Here is a 16,556-nt window from a genome sequence, read left to right as displayed (position 1 = left end):
GGCAGATGTTGCAGGCAGTGCTTTGTTTGCCATCCTCACCTATTAAAGCCTGCTTTCTCACAAATGTGTTTTGAGTCCTGGCAAGATGGAAACCAGATGTTGTTTGTTCATCTGTCCCTGAAAGGAGAACTGCCATGCTGCGATTTCTTCAGGGAGTGTCTGATTAGAGCAATCCGAGTTGCTTTACTTCAAGGTCACACAGCAAGCAGCTTCACTTCTGTCTTAGCAGCTAATGTTAAGTAAAGGTTTTAGAAGCTGTTGCTCCATCCTGTAATTCCACGACGTTACTTCTGCCCATAAGAGCACAAGGTTTGGGTTTTCTCACAGCCTCCCTCTTCAGAGCACAAAGAAGGGAAAATGCCACGGCAGCCCAGAAGGGAACAATTCATGATATTTTCCTATTGCATTTTCCACAGATAATACTAATTTATGTGAAGTTTAGCAGTAGTACACATCTCCCTTTTACCAAATTGTCCTTGAGATAAGGCCAGGATTTTTTTTCCAAACAGTTTTTATACCTTTGAACTGCTTCAACAAGTCAGGATTCCTTAACTCCTGTTAGTTCAAACTCCTCCAGTATTTTATCAGAAGTGATTAAAGTGATTGAAGTCCATCTTACACTCAAATTATATTCGTAGAGATCAGTTGGTGAGAACAGCAGAGAGCAATTAACAGCTGACAGTGCTGCACTGCGGGGTGCTGTGATGATGGCATCTCAGCAGGACAGCTCTGCTTGCCCTTCCAGTGGGCTGAGCACCAGACGCAGGATCTCACAGCCAGGCTTCCTCACAGCCCCCCAGCAGCCCCTGCCCGGCCCTCCGTCCCCGTGCTGCACTGCAGGAGGAGGGAGCAAAGCAACTTTGGCTGGAGGGAGATGTTGACTTACTGCACCCGTTATTCCTGCACAGCTGTTTCTGGGAAAGTTCTCTTCAAAAGCAAGAGCCCAGCCAAGAGCACGTTCAGCATGCAGAGCAGGGCTCCCTGCCCAGGCACGCCAGGGCACGGCACGGCCTTTTTGGGTTAAGACCAGAGGACTGGATGCTTCCCAATTTTCCGAGGGCCTACCTCCCACTGCAGTACTGCTGCTCTCCATTCCGGCCCTTGGAGCCAGGCCCGTTCTGGATGCCGCTGCAGGAAGGCCACTTGTGCATCAGTGCTGCAGGAGGCAGCAAGTGCCTGGTGCTGCACAGCCCGAGTGCTACCCTCAGACCACAGAGGAGGAAAGCTTTGTCAGGAAGGACCTTTTCTAAAGCTCCGTCTCTGCTCCACGTCTTGTAAGATTTGGGCAGGGCTGACTTGTTGGTGCAAAAGAAATTCTGGGGCGCATCCAGCCCTACCCAGACAGTGCCTGAGGGAATGGAAGGTGAAGGGAACCGGGACCAGTCAGAGTTCCATCGCAGTGCCTATAGCCATGCCCTCACTCCAGCTCTCCTGCCACCACCCTGCCCCTGGCAGAGGCACTGAGAAGCCGTGTGATGTTCTACGGCCCCACAGTCCTCATATGCTTCCCACATACTGAAGACGAAAGGATAGGAAGGCATAGTGCTAGTTTAGTTACACAGCAGATAAAAACAGGAATTTATAGACTTCACCATTGCTTTATCACCTCAGTACTGAGCTCTAACCTAAGAGCACACCTAACCGTGTTCTTTCTGCCCTCAATGCAACCTGTCTTGGTAGGAGCCCCTCTTCCCTTGCTGCAGGAATTGATGCCATCACAATTCACTCAGCTGCAATATGAAGCCTGTTAACTGCAAAATCTAGGAATACAAAGCAGAAATTTCCTTCACGACCACTAAAGACACGCGTTTCCCTTTTTGTAAGGAAGCACACACTACATAAAAACAAAGTGACTGAATGCTGGGATTGATGTTTTTGAGTTTACCAGCTATGAACTTAATTTCTCACTTCCCCATAAACACTATATAAGGTCATTGTTGGTATAAAGAAGGGTTAGTTCCTTCTTCAAAGGCACCCCATAGCTGCACCACAAACCAAGGGGCTTCTTTTAGTAGCAATTAAACAGTTCTGGTTTCGGGATCTAAGGTTCAGCTGCTAACAGCAGCCCACTACACCGAAAGAACACAGCAACAGTAACTCCTGCAATCATTCGTGCCATATCCTAGCAATTAGCTGCTCATTCAGTTCCACTGCAGCACAGACCCGGGTGCTACAGCTCAGGTTCTGCAGAGCTTTGAACCTCTTTTGCTCAGTACAACGTTCCCTTCAGCCACCTGGTTCTTCTCTGAGTTCCAGCAGCTTTGGGTGGAGCATCTTAGCAGTGCCACTTCCAGCACATTCATGAAACTGAAAAAAGGAGTGAACTCAGCTGATGAGCCCAGGCCTTTTATAAATGCCTTGCTCAGTAGGGAACTGCCGACTACAAGTTATTTCTGCCATTATTTTTTAAAAAAGTCACAGTAAACAATTTACTAATTTCAACACAAAAGTCTCAAGCAAGGAAGTGGTACAGCTACAAAAGAAACAACAAATATTGTCACAAGACTTGCATAGGAACTCAGTGACCCCAAACGTCCCAGGACGTTCAGCATCATAAACCAGCATAAATGCAGCTGTAGTCACAGTAAATGGGGAACACACAGTAAGGTTTCCATTCCATTCACAGCAGCTTCATGAAGGGCGATGCTCATAAACAGAACCATTCCTAAGTTCATCCTTCCAGTGGTTTTGCACAGCAAAACAGTACATGGCAGTATTATTTTTGTCCTCACATCACAATTCCCTTGTTTTCATTTGGATAGCACTTAGGTAGAATAACTGCAACAAAGAATTGTGTTTTAGTTGTGCATTGGAGAGCAACTTTTGAGTTATCACTGTGGAGAATTGCTGATTTAGATCAGGTTTACTCTGGCAGTGATTACGATGACTGAAGTACGGGCAGAGATCACTGCCACATGGCTAACTGGAGTCCTGATCTTCTGCTTCTGGCTCAGGAGGGTACAACTCATCCAAGATCAGCTCTGCAACAACAACAAACGACACGAAGCACATTTCAGAAAGGTGTTTTTTTGTACTTGATAAAATTAATAGCTGGGATCTGATTTACTGTAAAACATGCTGCCTGTAGTATGCTACAGCAAGTGCCAAAGGCAAGTGCTCAGCTATCTCGGATAATGACACTGTGCTACAGGGTGTACAGTGGGCACCAGGAGGCATCGAGGTGCAGGGAGAAGAGGCAAAAGCACCAGATCAGCTCTGCAGGAAACAGACACAGCATGTGAGCAAAGCAAAGGGAAAGCTCTGATGTTACACGAGCTAGAGGAGCTTTTGGAATAGTGGAAAACATGGACGGATAGAAGAAGGAAGATGAAGGAAGGTGTTTGAGATGCAGGGAAAAAAGGAACTGTTAGGGGAAAGTGTAATGTTAGTGGAAAACTTGGAATACTGTTAAACATGGCAACACACAGCAAAGATTATTGTTCTGCAAGGAGCTGGGGCATAGGATTTTATTTGATCAGACAGTAGGGACATATTTCTATGGAGAGAAGAGAGAACTAGTGCTTCTGTGTAATGAAGTCTGAGAAACACTACGACTGTGGAGTACCCTCTTAGGTCAAACCAACAAAACATCCATGGTTGGTAGACAGTGGTTATTAGGACTGCTAACCACTAGTCATTAGGAACAGGCTGCTCAGGGACCTGGGGAGTCACCGTCCCTGGAAGCATTCAAGCACTGTGGGGATGTGACACTGAGGGACGTGGGCAGTAGTGCTGGTAGGAAGATGGCTGGACTTAATCATCCCAAAGGTCTTTTCCAACCTTAGTGACTCCACAGTTAACTGAGAACGGGACAGAAGTGGTATTTTATTTATATGCTAGGGAGGGAAAAAACCCAAACCACAACACAACACAACGTGGCTCCATTTACCTTCGCAGGCGCTCAGCTTTTTGGTTTTTCTGAGGATGGCTCTAATGCCTGGCATGGCTTGGTCATACTGATGGAGTACTTCCAAACAGTGCTCATGAAACAGTTTGTCTTTCTGACACAGGCTGTGTAAGAGTAGGACAGCGTCCCTTAAGAACTGAATGACTTGCTCCTTATGTGCACACAAGCTGCTCTCAAATCTTCTAATCTTTGTCCACTGTCTGTGTAACATTATTATTAGTGCCTTAACCACCTGCCAGAGGAAAAAAAGAGACTGAGTACCCAAACTGAAATCACAGCAGCAGAAAACGCATTGCATTATGAACTGCATTAGTTGTTCTCCAGATATCAGATGCTGGAAAGCAAAATCAAACTTTCCAGAAGGCAGGCTTTGAAGTACAGCAGCTAAAAAAGGATAAGAGGCTACTCCTACATTTTCAGCAGAAGAAATTCAGTAGCTACAGTGACGTACCTCCAGATTACACTGGCAGTGTGCAGCAGGGGGTAAAACTGCTGGGCTGGAGAACCGCACGCACCGGGTCAGGAGCCTGACTGCCTGTTCCAAAGACATGCAGATGTGTTACAGTGAGCAGCAGGCTTCTGCAGAGCTAGCAAACTACTGAGCTGCAAATCAAGGCAAGTCAGAATGACATTTTGTTACTGGCTTCTAACAGTCTGTAACTAATGACTGATCTTTTTTACTCCACCCAAACTAGTTAGTGTAATCTTTGCTGTAAAACTTAACTGCCTGACTTAACTTCACTAAATGCAGTGAATAAATATCTTCAGTTTCTATCTTTCATGTGTAGCAACTCAAAGTGAATTACAGGATCAAAACGGTACACAGGTCTTGCTCTCTACCAACCTAAAAGCAAAACAACATTTGCAGTCTTGAATTCATTTGCAGCTTCGTGCTTTTTCAGTGACTTCACTCTGACTGCTATGACTGGTGTTATCTTGAAGAATAGTTACTGATTCAATTTCCAACAGTGATTCATAGAAACCAATGTAATTCCACACCAAAAGCTCACACTTTCAGCTTCTGTTACAGCTGAAGAACTTTTTCGGATGCTTCAGGCACTGCCCTGCTCCTCCCACCCCTTCAACAAGACAAACTGTGGGACCTGGCAGTGCTACCTCTTGCTCCAGCTGCAGCCAATGCACCTCAGAGGCCGATTTGTCCGGTCTTGATGTGATGTACATGTACAGTGCAAGAAGAAGGCAGCTATCTGGAAGAGAGTCAACTCAGTTCTTTTCACAGCTAGTCAATAGCAGGCGATATTTTTGTTAGCTTTCAACCCCCCAGAACTCCTTTTTTCCTCAGCAGTTTTTAATACAACAGGTATTTGTGTGGAAAGTGAAAATCCAAAGCGCTGAGGGTACACAGGTGACACCAGAGGTGCTCTTCAAACAGCAATGAAACTCAGCACAAGCACAAGCTTGCAGGCAGCCTGGGCTGTGGGGGTTAAGACTACAGAACAAAGCCCGTTTGTATGATTTTTAGTTGGGCTGACTAATACTAAACTGCTAACAATGCTGTGTGAAGGAATTCTGTACCTGAATGGGAGCAAAGTTGAGCAACCAGCAAGTGGTGTTGTGCAAGTATGGACAGCAGCTTCACGGTCAGAAGAACTGTGTGCAGAGGGACAGCTGGGCACAGGACACGGAGCAGCACCTGGTGGCTCAGGAGGTGCTGAAAACTTGCAAAGAGAAATCCCAGTTACAAATGGGAAGTGACCGACAAGTCAAAAGTAATTCACTGCTTCGTAACTCACACCTTTTCCAGCCATTCAAAACACAAGCTCCACTTACACACCAGAAATAAAGAAAGCTGCAAAACATATGCTGTTACGTGTTGCAGGCAGCCTGCAGTTCATATGATGGCTCCATGCATCCATTAGCAAGCAAGGATCACACTTTCAGGAATGGCATTTCATCCACAAGAATAAACAGACATTATATTTCACGTAATTATAAACAGAATATGAGAATTATAAATATTATAACATAGAGTAGAAATAGAATAAATAAGTAAACCAGGAAGCCTTGTGCTTTCATTCCTTATGCATCTCCCAGCAATTCAAATAAAAAAAATGATCAACCACACGACTGAAGAAGCTTTCTCACTTCAAAATGAGAGCCATGCAAGGAGCCAAAAGCATCTGCTTCACATAAATGCATGATAAGCAGATCTTACTATCGAGCTGGGGCAATTATCACATTCATTAGCAGCCAAGGCAGTGGTCAGATCCTCCACTGCATCCCAAAGGTGAGCCAAGAAACGTGACATTCTCCCACAGGTGTCACACCTTCTACTGCCACCTGCACAAATTATTTTCAACAGTGAAAACTGCTACACAACAAAGAGCCTGAAATCACTGATGAACTATTACTTACTTGATTAGCAAGTCCATCGTTGAGTTTTCAGCCAGTTTTACCAGAACCTTCAGGCTGTGCTGCAGGATGCAATCCATCTGGGAGCCCGCGGTGGCAGAAAAAGCTAAAACCTGGAGCAGCTTCCTGAACAAAGAATGTTGTGCTTGAACGTTACTGTCAGCATCCTGCGGAGCGTCAGGCAGCCCTCCTTGCGTCCTGTCATCTTCTTTATTATCACACAGCACATTTTTGTCTGTCTTGGAAAGCTGTTCTTCTCCAACAGCAGAACTTTCTTCCACCTCATTAGCCAGCAACACGTGGACAACGTCCCAGCTATAAAACGCCAAATAATAAAGAATACCTAGCGACAGAACTGTTGCTTCTTCAAGAGACAACCTGAAGTCCTCCTTACTCGCCACCTTACTTGTGTTGGTTCTGGAAGAAACGACTGCATGGTTTCCACAAGAAGCATTTACTGACTTGTCTGCCGACTGCACCGCTCGACAGTAAGCACCGATGTGGTGTTCCACCAAGGGCAGGAGGTGCACAGCTCCTCGGATCTTGCAGCGTTTCAAACACAACACCTCGCTCCCACTCCCTGCAGGGCTCCCTTCGCACGGCCCTTCGTCCATAGCGATCAAGTTCAGCCCTGTCACTGCGAGCTTCTGAGCTTCTTGCAGGGACACAAGAGGAGCAACTTCTTCCGGGGCTGCCCTGGTGCCAGGCGTCTGCGTGGGCTGCCTACCCAAAGAAAGGGAGGAAAATACTTTGGTGGAAGAAAAAGTAGAGAACAGAGCTGAAAATGTGCTTATTTGTGTTCTGAATCAAAGAATAGGAAGGCCAGGGATGGCTGTTCTCAAACTGCAGCTACAGAGGCCAAATGCAGGTATGCTGCCTGCATGAAATGGAAGGGCAGTGAGGCACGAGCCATGCTAACACCACAAAGCACTATAACTACTACAGAGTGTCAGAAAAGCAAAGGTATTTCATGAGATAAAGTCTAGTTCTTTAAGGAGAGAAATGCAGTAGTTAAATTAAGTGCTTAATGCATTCATCTCCTGTAATAATAATCAAGAAATACAGTGACAGTAAGCATTGTTGGTTACAGTCTTATTAAGCAGTAAAACAGGCTGAGCAGATAAGACTGCACCAAAAACCTTTATTAGAAGTTCTCCTAAACCAACAGGTGCAGACAAATAGTTGTAAGTTACCATGGTGTGCATCCTCCTATAAAATAGAGGGTATAACCCAGGTTTTGTGAGCAACTAATTCCTTTCCAAACTATCCCACTGAATTCAGCAATTGCTAGCCTACAAGCCTAAGGAAATGTTAAATGCAAAACAAAGGGCCCTCAACAAAAGAGCCATCAAACAATTAACAACAAAGATCTGATGAATGAACATGATATTTGAAACCATGTTCAGACAGTTGATTTTATATTCAACTTCATATTTAAATACAGCACTGGTTTAGATTTTAGGATACATGTATATGTGTGTGTGTGTATATATATAACAGATATTTTATATAGTTAAACATATCCTTAAAAAGATAAGGCAGCAGTTGCTTGTAGCCACTTCCAAGTTTTCCTAATTTCTGTGCCCTCCCCTAATACAGAATCAATCTAGTTTCCAATTTCGTGTTTCTCCTGCGTTCAGTACCTACAATCACCAAGGACAGGTGACCAAAGCTGCAGAATGATGCTCCAAGTTCTGCCTTCAATCACTCGGCCAAAGGGCGCCGAACACAAGGCGCCAGGTGCCCCACACACAACACCTGTCTCACACAGCATCCCACTGTGCTGCCAACACATCAGATGCAATTTTACAGTCCTTACGTCTGCAGAAGGTCGGGCTGCAGCACAGCTCCTGGCAGAGCCTCAGCGCTGCTGCTGAGAAGATGGCAAAGTCCCAGCAGGGACCCAGAGACAAGGGGCTGCTTCAGCAGGGCGCTCAGCAAGGCGGAACCTGGAGAGATTGCCTTTGGAGTGGCTCTTCCATCCTCTGCAACAACAGCAACATATTTCAAAAGGTTTACCTCACCAACGGTGCTCTCAACCTCAAAGATCAGTTCTTCCATCATCAATTTCCTTTCTCTTACAAGACAGAATACGGGAAGAAAATAATACTTTAAATCCATCGGTTCTCAAAATCTTATAGATCACAATTTAAATGTGGATCAAGGCATGTTTAAGGAGATTTTAACTACAGTCCCTTTATAAGCAAAACACCTCAATCAAGTGGTTATAACAACGCAGTCATCCTGGGGCCATGGCCTCCATGTTCCAGTCTGAATATTAAAACCACGTGAAGCAATTCTGAACTGGAAATAACGTGTTGAACACCTTAAGCACTGATGTGCTCCTTCCACTTTCAGAAACAAGAAATGTACATTTTTCCTGCTCTCTTCACAACAGACAGCACTGTTTGTTTACACAGCCAAGCCTGGAAGACGTCTCTCCATGTACATCTTGGTCCATACCCTTCTGAAAAGCAAAACCCAGGCAAACAATGTTCTGAAACAGAGTAACAATATCCCAGTGCTGCAGGGATATATGATAATAGAACCTGAAATGTTCCAGTGCAAAACCAAAGCTAAGAGCAACTAACTCCCCAGGCAGGAATCCATGCAGTGGCACTGCACATACATGACAGCACTCACTAATGGCCTCTTAATCGCTCCTCAGAAATGCTCATCTATTTTTTCATGCTTATTATTTCTGTGTTGCCAGGAATATGTTACCTTGAATGCTCCGACGAGGTACAGAATTGCAAGAACCACTCCTTCCCATTGCTTCCTGCTTTATGGATGACAATTCAGGATGGGGCATCTTACTATCTAAAGCAAACAGTAATTATGTTTCAAATACAAGGAATAATCGCTCAGACACCTGCATCTGTCATCTGCACACCTTCAATTAGCCACAGCTGTCGTGCAGTAAGAACACAGAGCACAGGCCAATATAAAATACTCAGCAGTGTCAAACACCACTGCGTTGAAAAAGTAACTATAGGAACCCTCCTAAGGCTGCTGATACACACTGCCCAGCACTGCTTCTGGCTGAATACTGCAGCTGACAGAAACGCCTCAGAGGTTCCATCAGCCTGCAGTGAAGGTCACAGAATCATAGCCTGCTTTGGGTCGGAAGGGACCTTTAAGATCATGTAGTTCCAACCCTCTGCTCCAGGCAGGGACAGCTCCTCATGTCTCCCATTATTTCCCTCTGGCAATGTGCCACTGTCTCAACGCAGCAGTTGGCTGCTATTAAAAAAAGAAGAAAAAAAAAAAAAGCAGCACAATTTTTGTTCCATATACCAGTAATACACAGAAAAACACACACATGTGTTCCCTAGGTTTTACTCAATGACTTTAAAGTCACAGTTGTGTGAGAATTACCTGCTCAACACATAAAGGAGGAAATGAGCGAAGCCCTGCAGCTGCTCGCTTTAACGTGGCTCAATATGCACCATTTAAAATGAAATACCAAAAAAAGAGAACTGTTATCACAGCCCAAACCTCAGGACTATAAAAAACGCACTAGCTGACTGGTAGACCTATTCAACAAATAAGCAAATTATTTCCTGTTCCTCCTTGAGTGAGGAACGTGGGTAACAGTTTGGACATTGCAGCTCATCTCATAATAAATGACTTTCTCATGAGAGCCAGCAAACACTTCACCCAGCTCCCTGGCATTTACCTCACTGCCAAGTGATCCTCCTGCAAACCTGAGGTGGAGCCATATGGAGCACAAGCAGTGTCACACCAAAAGAACCACTCTTGTGCCTGTGCTGACCTTACAGCAACTGCTGGGTCACACAGGGCAAAAGTCTGAATCTAAGGCAGAATGTTCACAAAAGCAGCTAAAAATACTGCAGGTTGTATACATAAGTTGTTTGCAGGTTTACCTTCCTTGCTGGAAACCATCTGTGCAAAACAATTTCCTGAAGAAGAAGAAGAGGGTCTGACAGCTGTTTCAGCATTGAAAGACTCTTTTGTAGGAAAAGACCTTTTTCCAGGCTGCAGAGGACACCCTTCTGATTTCATCTGGACTGTAAAATTCTTTTTAGGGCTACTAAAAAAACAAACAAACAAACAAGAACAACAAAACACCAACAAATCCCCCTCCAGCTTTAATGAATCAATATCTTTTTTGGGAGCATTTTATTAAACAACACAGATCCATTTAATAGCTTTCTCAGCACTGACGTTTCAGTGGTACTTCACTCTACACCCCCTGCATTTCTGTCACAGAAAGATTTCTTCAGCTCAACAGAATGGTTTTGGTTGTATTTTCTCAAGGAAATGACCTAAGAGTTACACGGACAAAGGAAACCTGTGCACGTATTCAAGCGTGCATGAAAAGAACACAGATTACTTCCCAAAACCCACACATACCTTTGTGGCACAACCGTTTGAGCTGAGTGTTTGTTTCTTTCACAGTTCTGAAGCCGCGTTCTTAATTCGTTCATTTCTGCATCTTTGAACTGCAACTCTGACTGCAGTGACAGTAACTGAAAGAATCAATGAGATGGTTTCACTGCTACAGAATAGGTAAGCTGTTCCAACTGCAAAGCAATGCAAATTTCTGTAAGATTTCAAGGTTGCTGGCTACTTACTGTGATCTCTGTACAAGTTCTCCATTTTTATGCTAATCCAATTAATACTATCTGAGAACCAAGTGCCCAGGGTCAGGCAAGAAGCAATGACTTGGCAAGACAGACCAAGTGCCACAAGAGCATGAGCACAGCCAGGCCATTAACAGCACAAAAGCAGCCACTGTCCTCTTCAGGGCTCTCACAAAGATGACTGCAACAGGAACAGCAATCTGATCAGAGTCACACAGCACCTTCTGTCTCATTTTCCATTCTACAATTGTTTGTAATGTACCATTCTATTTCCAGTTGTAATGTTCTGGGGACTGCTAAAGAAAGCAAGCAAGCAAAAACCTGCCATCTTCACTTCAGTCTTATTTTGGCAGAAGAAATGCCCTGTCAGGTTCTTGTAAGGGTTTTCTTCTGCATAACAAAATAAAGGCACACTCAGAAGAGTCACACAGATATTCCTTCTTTGACTGAACAGACCGTGGCAGCACTGAAGTCACACTGTGAGCTTCTTTCTATGTGTGGTGCTGAGGCGACTGACAGAGCTACAAACCTTTTTGGAGAACTCTCTCTCTTTTTCACCAAGGGCCTGAGATTGTTGCTGTTCCAACAGCATGTACGACCTTCTCTGCTCATCCATAGTGTGCTCCATCTGCTGCATAGAGTCACGCAACATTTTGATTTCCCCATTTTTAGTAAGAATTTCATCCTGCATTTCTTTCAGCTGCAAAGAGATGAATTCCATTAAGCATACATTCAGTACATTCAGCCAAAAGTACCCATATTGCTCTCTACAAGGTCAAAGGCTGAGTGCTGCAGCTCAGTTGCTATATAGTTGCTATAACCCAGTGTAGAAATCCTGCACTGTGGCTTCTCTTCTATTTTTTTTTCCTGATTAAATCAGGCTCTGTGACTTTCTCTAATAGAATTACAGTGTTTTGCTGCCTGTCAGAGATTGTGGGCTTTTCTGCACTGCTGTCACACCTTTCTTTTAGGGAAATGGTTTCCAACTGAAGGAGGGGAGGTTTAGACTGGACATAAGGAAGAAATTATTACAATGAGGATCATGAGGCAATGGTACAGGATGCCCAGAGAGCTGGTGATGCCCCATCCCTGCAGATTCCCAGCTCAGGCTGGGGGGCTCTGAGCACAGATAGAGCTGTGGGTGCCCCTGGGCACTGCGGTGCCTTTCCATAAAGCACAGTAACACCATCCCCTTAAATGCACTCTTTCAAATCATTAAGTGACAAAGAGCAGCCGCACAGGACAGAGGGAGGGTTTAACAGGAAAGACAAAAACTGACAGATCAGCATTTGCTTATCCGAAATGCCCGGGGCACAAACACCGCTCCCTTCGGACGCCCTGGAGCCATTTCCATTAGGACTCCTTTCATACACCGCACGCTCGGATTCCGAACCACCCGGATCAGAGGCAGGACCGGATCCCCGCCCCCGGGCTCCACAGAGTTGCGGGGCGGCGCTGACCTTCCGCCGGGCGTCCTCGTGCTGCGCCTGCAGCACCTGCAGCTGGAACGCCCCTGGCAGCTGAGCGCCGTCCGCACCGCCACCCGCTGCGGAGAGAGAACGGGAGAGCTGTGGTCTCTCTATCGCGACAGTCGCGCCTCCGCCCCCCCCTCGCCCCACGCTGACCTCCGGGCTCCGCGGCGCCGCTCCACGCGCCGTGCGGGCGGCTCGCCGGGGCCGGGCCTCGTCCAGCGGCGTCCTGCGACAGCGCCTGCGAAGCGATCGTGTCGATCTCCTCCAGGTCGTCCGCCGTGAAGTCGTCGTTGTCCCCGAAGGGATCTTCTTCCGCCCCGACCTCCGCCGGCCCCTTGGGGCGTTTGCTGGGCGGGAAGCCGTTCCCCAGCGCGGCGGCCGGGGCGCTGCCCCGCGGCCAGCCCGCCCCGCACAGCGCGGGACCGCTCCGTTTCCGCGGCCCGAGCGGCGGCCGGGTGGCCATGCCGAGAGCCACTCGGCCCCGCGCCGCCCCGCGACCCCGTCGGCCGGAAGCCCGCGCGCCGAGCCGCGGCCAATCGGCGGCGGTCTGCCCTCCTCCCCGGCCAATGGGCGGCCGCGCCTACGGCGGCCCCAGAGGGTCAATCCCGGCGCCGGCTCAACACCGCCGGCCGCAAGCGCCCCCGCCATTGGTCGCCGCTACTCGCGCTGTGAGCGGCTCGCTGATTGGACGGGCGGGCGCGAGAGCGGCGGCCGACGGCGGTGGCGGCGCTGCTCTCCTCGGTGAGGAGCGGTGACGTCACGCTGACGTCAGGTGACGTCATACCGCGCCACGGCCCGCTGGGACGAGCTGCGGCGTGTTCTGTGTGCAAGCAGATTCTGTATTTGGTAGTCCTACTTCATTTCTTCCTGCTGCTTCGTTTCTCAACTCACTGCTGCAGGAATCTTGCAGAAAAGTGCATTAAAACGTGGAATGCACGCCTGGATCGCCCTCCTGGTGGAGCCTCTGAGCCTGGATCTGGAGTCTTGGCCCCGGAGCAGCGCGTCTGAAAAGAGATGGATGGAGGTTTACAGACCACGTGCGTGTTTTGAGACGTACGAGCGACGAGAGCCCAGACGAGACAGCGGGGCGGAGCGGGGCCGGAGCCGGGAGATCCACGCGGCGGCGCGCCTCGTCCGCTCCCGCCCTTCCCGCTCCGGCCAATCGGCGGCGAGGCCCTGCCTCTCCGCCAGCAAAACAAACACGGCCCGTCTCCGCGGCCGCCCAATGGCCGCGCGCGGCCGCCCGTAAGCCCCGCCCCGCGCCCGCCGCGGCCAATGGGGATCGGGCTCGGCGGCCGCGGAGGGGCGCGGGGCGGGCCGCGTCGTTGTGACGCGCTACTGCGCGACGTCGCCATTGGCCGGAGCGGCGGGCCGGGCGGAGCGGCGCGGCGGCGCTAGCGGCGGGCCGGGGCCGGAGCGGCGGCGAGCGGCGGCCGAGCGGCCATGAGAACCGAGACCTCCACGGCTGCGGCGTTCGTCACCCGCCTCCTGCGGGCCGCCGGCGGAATCGGCGAGGAGCAGCTGCGGTGCTTCCGGGAGTACCTGCAGGAGGCGCTGCGCGGTGAGCGGCGGCCCGGCCCGCTCCGCGTCGGCGGTGCTAACGCCGCTAACGCCGCTAACGCCGCTCTTTGTTCCCTCCCGCAGAGCACTACAAACACCACTGGTTCCCCACGGCGCCGACCAAGGGCTCTGGGTACCGGTGCATTAGGATCAACCATCAGATGGACCCGCTGATCGGCAAGGCGGCGGCGATGATCGGACTGAGCCACGAGAGACTTTTCCAGCTCTTGCCCAGCGAACTGACTCTTTGGGTCGACCCTTTCGAGGTGTCCTATCGGATAGGCGAGGACGGCTCCATCTGCGTCCTCTATGAAAGTCCACAGCCCGGGGCGAAGGCGAGCAAAGCCCTGGAGAGCAGGAGCAGCTGTAAGAAGTGGAGAACTGGCCGGTCCAGCCCGTCCGAGAGTTACAACATGATGACGGTTTCTAGTTAGAGGTTACTGTTCCTTGTACAGTTATGTATGTATCCCAGTTCTGTGATAAACTTAATTGTAACTGAGGTCTTGACTCTTTCTTTTCTTTTTTTATTGGTAGCGGCGGGAGCTTTTCACCCTGTATCATCCGAGTTGTAACCGTACTGCCAATCCTTGTGGCCAAGGGCTAACGTGTAAAGCAGCTCTTCAGTCTGCCCGTTACTCTGGAACATGTACTGTAAATGCGCTGTACAGCCGGTTGGTTGTTTTACACATTTATATTTTCGAGGAAATTCCGGTATTTGTAATAAAAAGCGACGCTGTAGCACTTCATGGTGGATTTTAGTCAAGATTAACACTTTTTTTGGAAAAAAAAAAAAAAAAACGACAGAAAAACAAACTCAATTTGAAAGCAATAACACAAAGGGGATTAAAGCAGAAGCAGCGAGCTGCACATCAATCTCCACTGACTTGTCTGCACAGACTTTTCTCAGGGTCATTCAAGTTTGGCTGCAGGGCACAAATCACAGAAGTATTTTTTACCTTTTTCAAAGCATGTGATTATTTGGGAGCTGGGTTTCATCACGCCCCGATGTTCTGACAGAAGGGGTTGGGGAATTTGTCTATCTTACTTCTAGTTAGCAAAGTAGAACAATAAAGACTTGCTCAAAGTGCTTTTGACTTGTTTTTTGTTGTCTGGTCTCTGTTCTGTGATTTTTCTTGTTTTCCTTTTGAGACATTGCTCTCAAAGCTTGCCACAGCTCTTTCTAGTCACTGCAGATCCCGCACCTTTAGCAGGGAGAAGCTCTGAATATTCACCTTTATTTCAGCTCGCTGCAACATGCTTAGTACCAGTAAAGCTTGCTTAGCAGTGTGCCTGAGCAGGGCTGTGTGGTTCACTGTGTGCTGGATGAAACTGAATGGAAGCAGTAATATGCTTCTAACACTTGATCTGTAGCAGAAGTATTTTTGGATTCATTGAGTTTGTTTAAAGCAGTGACTTAAACCCATGTAGGGAGCTGGAGTGAAAGGCTGTGATATTTGCCATTGCTGATCTGCTGGGAGTTAAGGAACTGCTGTTCCTTACAGCAGCTCAGAATTCTCCTTCTGTCAGCTTGGATTTGCAGCTTAGTAAAATCAGAACCAGAAGCAGTGGGTTCACTACAACAGCCAAAGTGTGTTTCTGGTTTGTGTGATGACTTGGTAGTCCGGTGAAGGATCCCATTCTATGGCTGTGCTGTGTCAGAAGCCACGGTTTGTAAGGTAGCAATGCAGGCTGCACTTCTGGTAGCCTGCAGTCTGAGCAGAGCTGGGTGCTTGATGAAAAGGAGCTTTGTCTCGTGTTCATCTGTCAGCAAAAACCATCTTGTGCTATGTCAATAACGTGGTAAAGCATGCAGCGAGGGGGCAAGTCTGGGCAGCCTGGGAAGGGTAGAACCCGGCCTGCATAAGGAGCTTTTCTCTTTGCATTACAGAAAGCTGTGGCTTACTGGTTGCACTTTGCCTCGATTGCTGCTTGCCCTGTTGTTTTGGAGGCAGGCTTGGCTGGTAGGCTCTGTTTAATCTGAACAGAATGCACAGTGCCATGTTCTTAGTGAGCAAAACTTTGTAAAAATTGATTTTGTTCCTTGCCTGTCACTCCAGGAAATGAGTGTCTGGGTTACTTTTACTAAGAAACGGATGTTTAAGGTTTTGCAGCAAACTGCCTTTAGTACAACAAGATTGAAAAATCATTTCTTATAGCATTGTCTGATTTCCTTACTAACCTTCACCTCTGTTCCTGATTGATTTGCCTGCACTGAATATTTATTTCCTCAGGACCTCCAGGGGTCAAATTCGATGCATTTGTTGCTAATTGAACAGAGTAACTTAAAATCTGGCGCAGAGAGCTGCCCTCTGTGGCTGAGTGCCCTTAGGAGGACAGCACTCCGTGCTGCCCGCTCACTTAACAGCAGCTCTTACACAGCAGGAAGTGTTTGAGGCAGTTGTTAGAGGTGAACTGGCAGCTGGGCATGGTTTCTATGTGCTGGACTTGTTGGGCAGACACAAAGTAGGATACGGTGGCTTTTTCATGTGCTCTTTTCTTGCCTGCTGTGTAAGATGAATCCAGCCGTGTGCCTTCTGTTGCTTTTGTAAGGGTTTGTTAATCCTACTATGTTCAGTGGGATATTTCACACACTGTGTGTAGTGTCTTGTCCCTGGTATCCCTGTACTTGAACCTGCC

General features: G+C 47.9%; 2 protein-coding genes across 4 annotated transcripts; one reads left to right on the top strand and one right to left on the bottom strand.

The window, feature by feature from the left end:
• Positions 1-1,866: 1,866 nt before the first annotated feature.
• LOC122162922 (ATR interacting protein) lies at positions 1,867-12,822 on the bottom strand. Of its 3 annotated transcripts, XM_042823711.1 has the most exons (13): positions 12,513-12,822; positions 12,348-12,433; positions 11,417-11,587; positions 10,658-10,773; positions 10,168-10,334; positions 9,005-9,100; positions 8,100-8,265; positions 6,284-7,003; positions 5,444-5,586; positions 5,024-5,115; positions 4,359-4,442; positions 3,890-4,139; positions 1,867-2,981 (listed from the first exon to the last, which is right to left on the bottom strand). In XM_042823711.1, exons 1-13 carry the CDS (start codon positions 12,820-12,822, stop codon positions 2,920-2,922), a joined length of 2,463 nt encoding a protein of 820 aa, XP_042679645.1. In that variant the 3' UTR covers positions 1,867-2,919. The 3 variants fall into 3 exon arrangements, with proteins under 3 accessions (XP_042679645.1, XP_042679648.1, XP_042679647.1); XM_042823714.1 differs by lacking the exons at positions 12,348-12,433; positions 12,513-12,822 and adding an exon at positions 12,167-12,332; XM_042823713.1 differs by lacking the exons at positions 12,348-12,433; positions 12,513-12,822 and having other exon boundaries at positions 10,168-10,331; positions 11,417-12,332.
• Positions 12,823-13,802: 980 nt separating this feature from the next.
• On the top strand, positions 13,803-14,998 carry LOC122162898 (protein BTG1-like). Its single transcript, XM_042823656.1, has 3 exons — positions 13,803-13,920; positions 14,004-14,355; positions 14,454-14,998. The coding sequence occupies exons 1-2, from the start codon at positions 13,803-13,805 to the stop codon at positions 14,351-14,353; spliced, it is 468 nt and encodes a 155-aa protein (XP_042679590.1). The 3' UTR covers positions 14,354-14,355; positions 14,454-14,998.
• The last annotated feature ends 1,558 nt before the right edge of the window (positions 14,999-16,556 follow it).

The sequence above is a fragment of the Centrocercus urophasianus genome, unplaced genomic scaffold (assembly GCF_019232065.1).
Source record: "Centrocercus urophasianus isolate 14NV4802_14NV808 unplaced genomic scaffold, USGS_Curo_1.0 seq_22, whole genome shotgun sequence".
In the NCBI taxonomy this organism is placed as follows: Eukaryota; Metazoa; Chordata; class Aves; order Galliformes; family Phasianidae; genus Centrocercus; species Centrocercus urophasianus.
The sequence above is the reverse complement of the archived record's forward strand: the minus strand, read 5'-3'. Positions and strand labels throughout refer to the sequence as shown.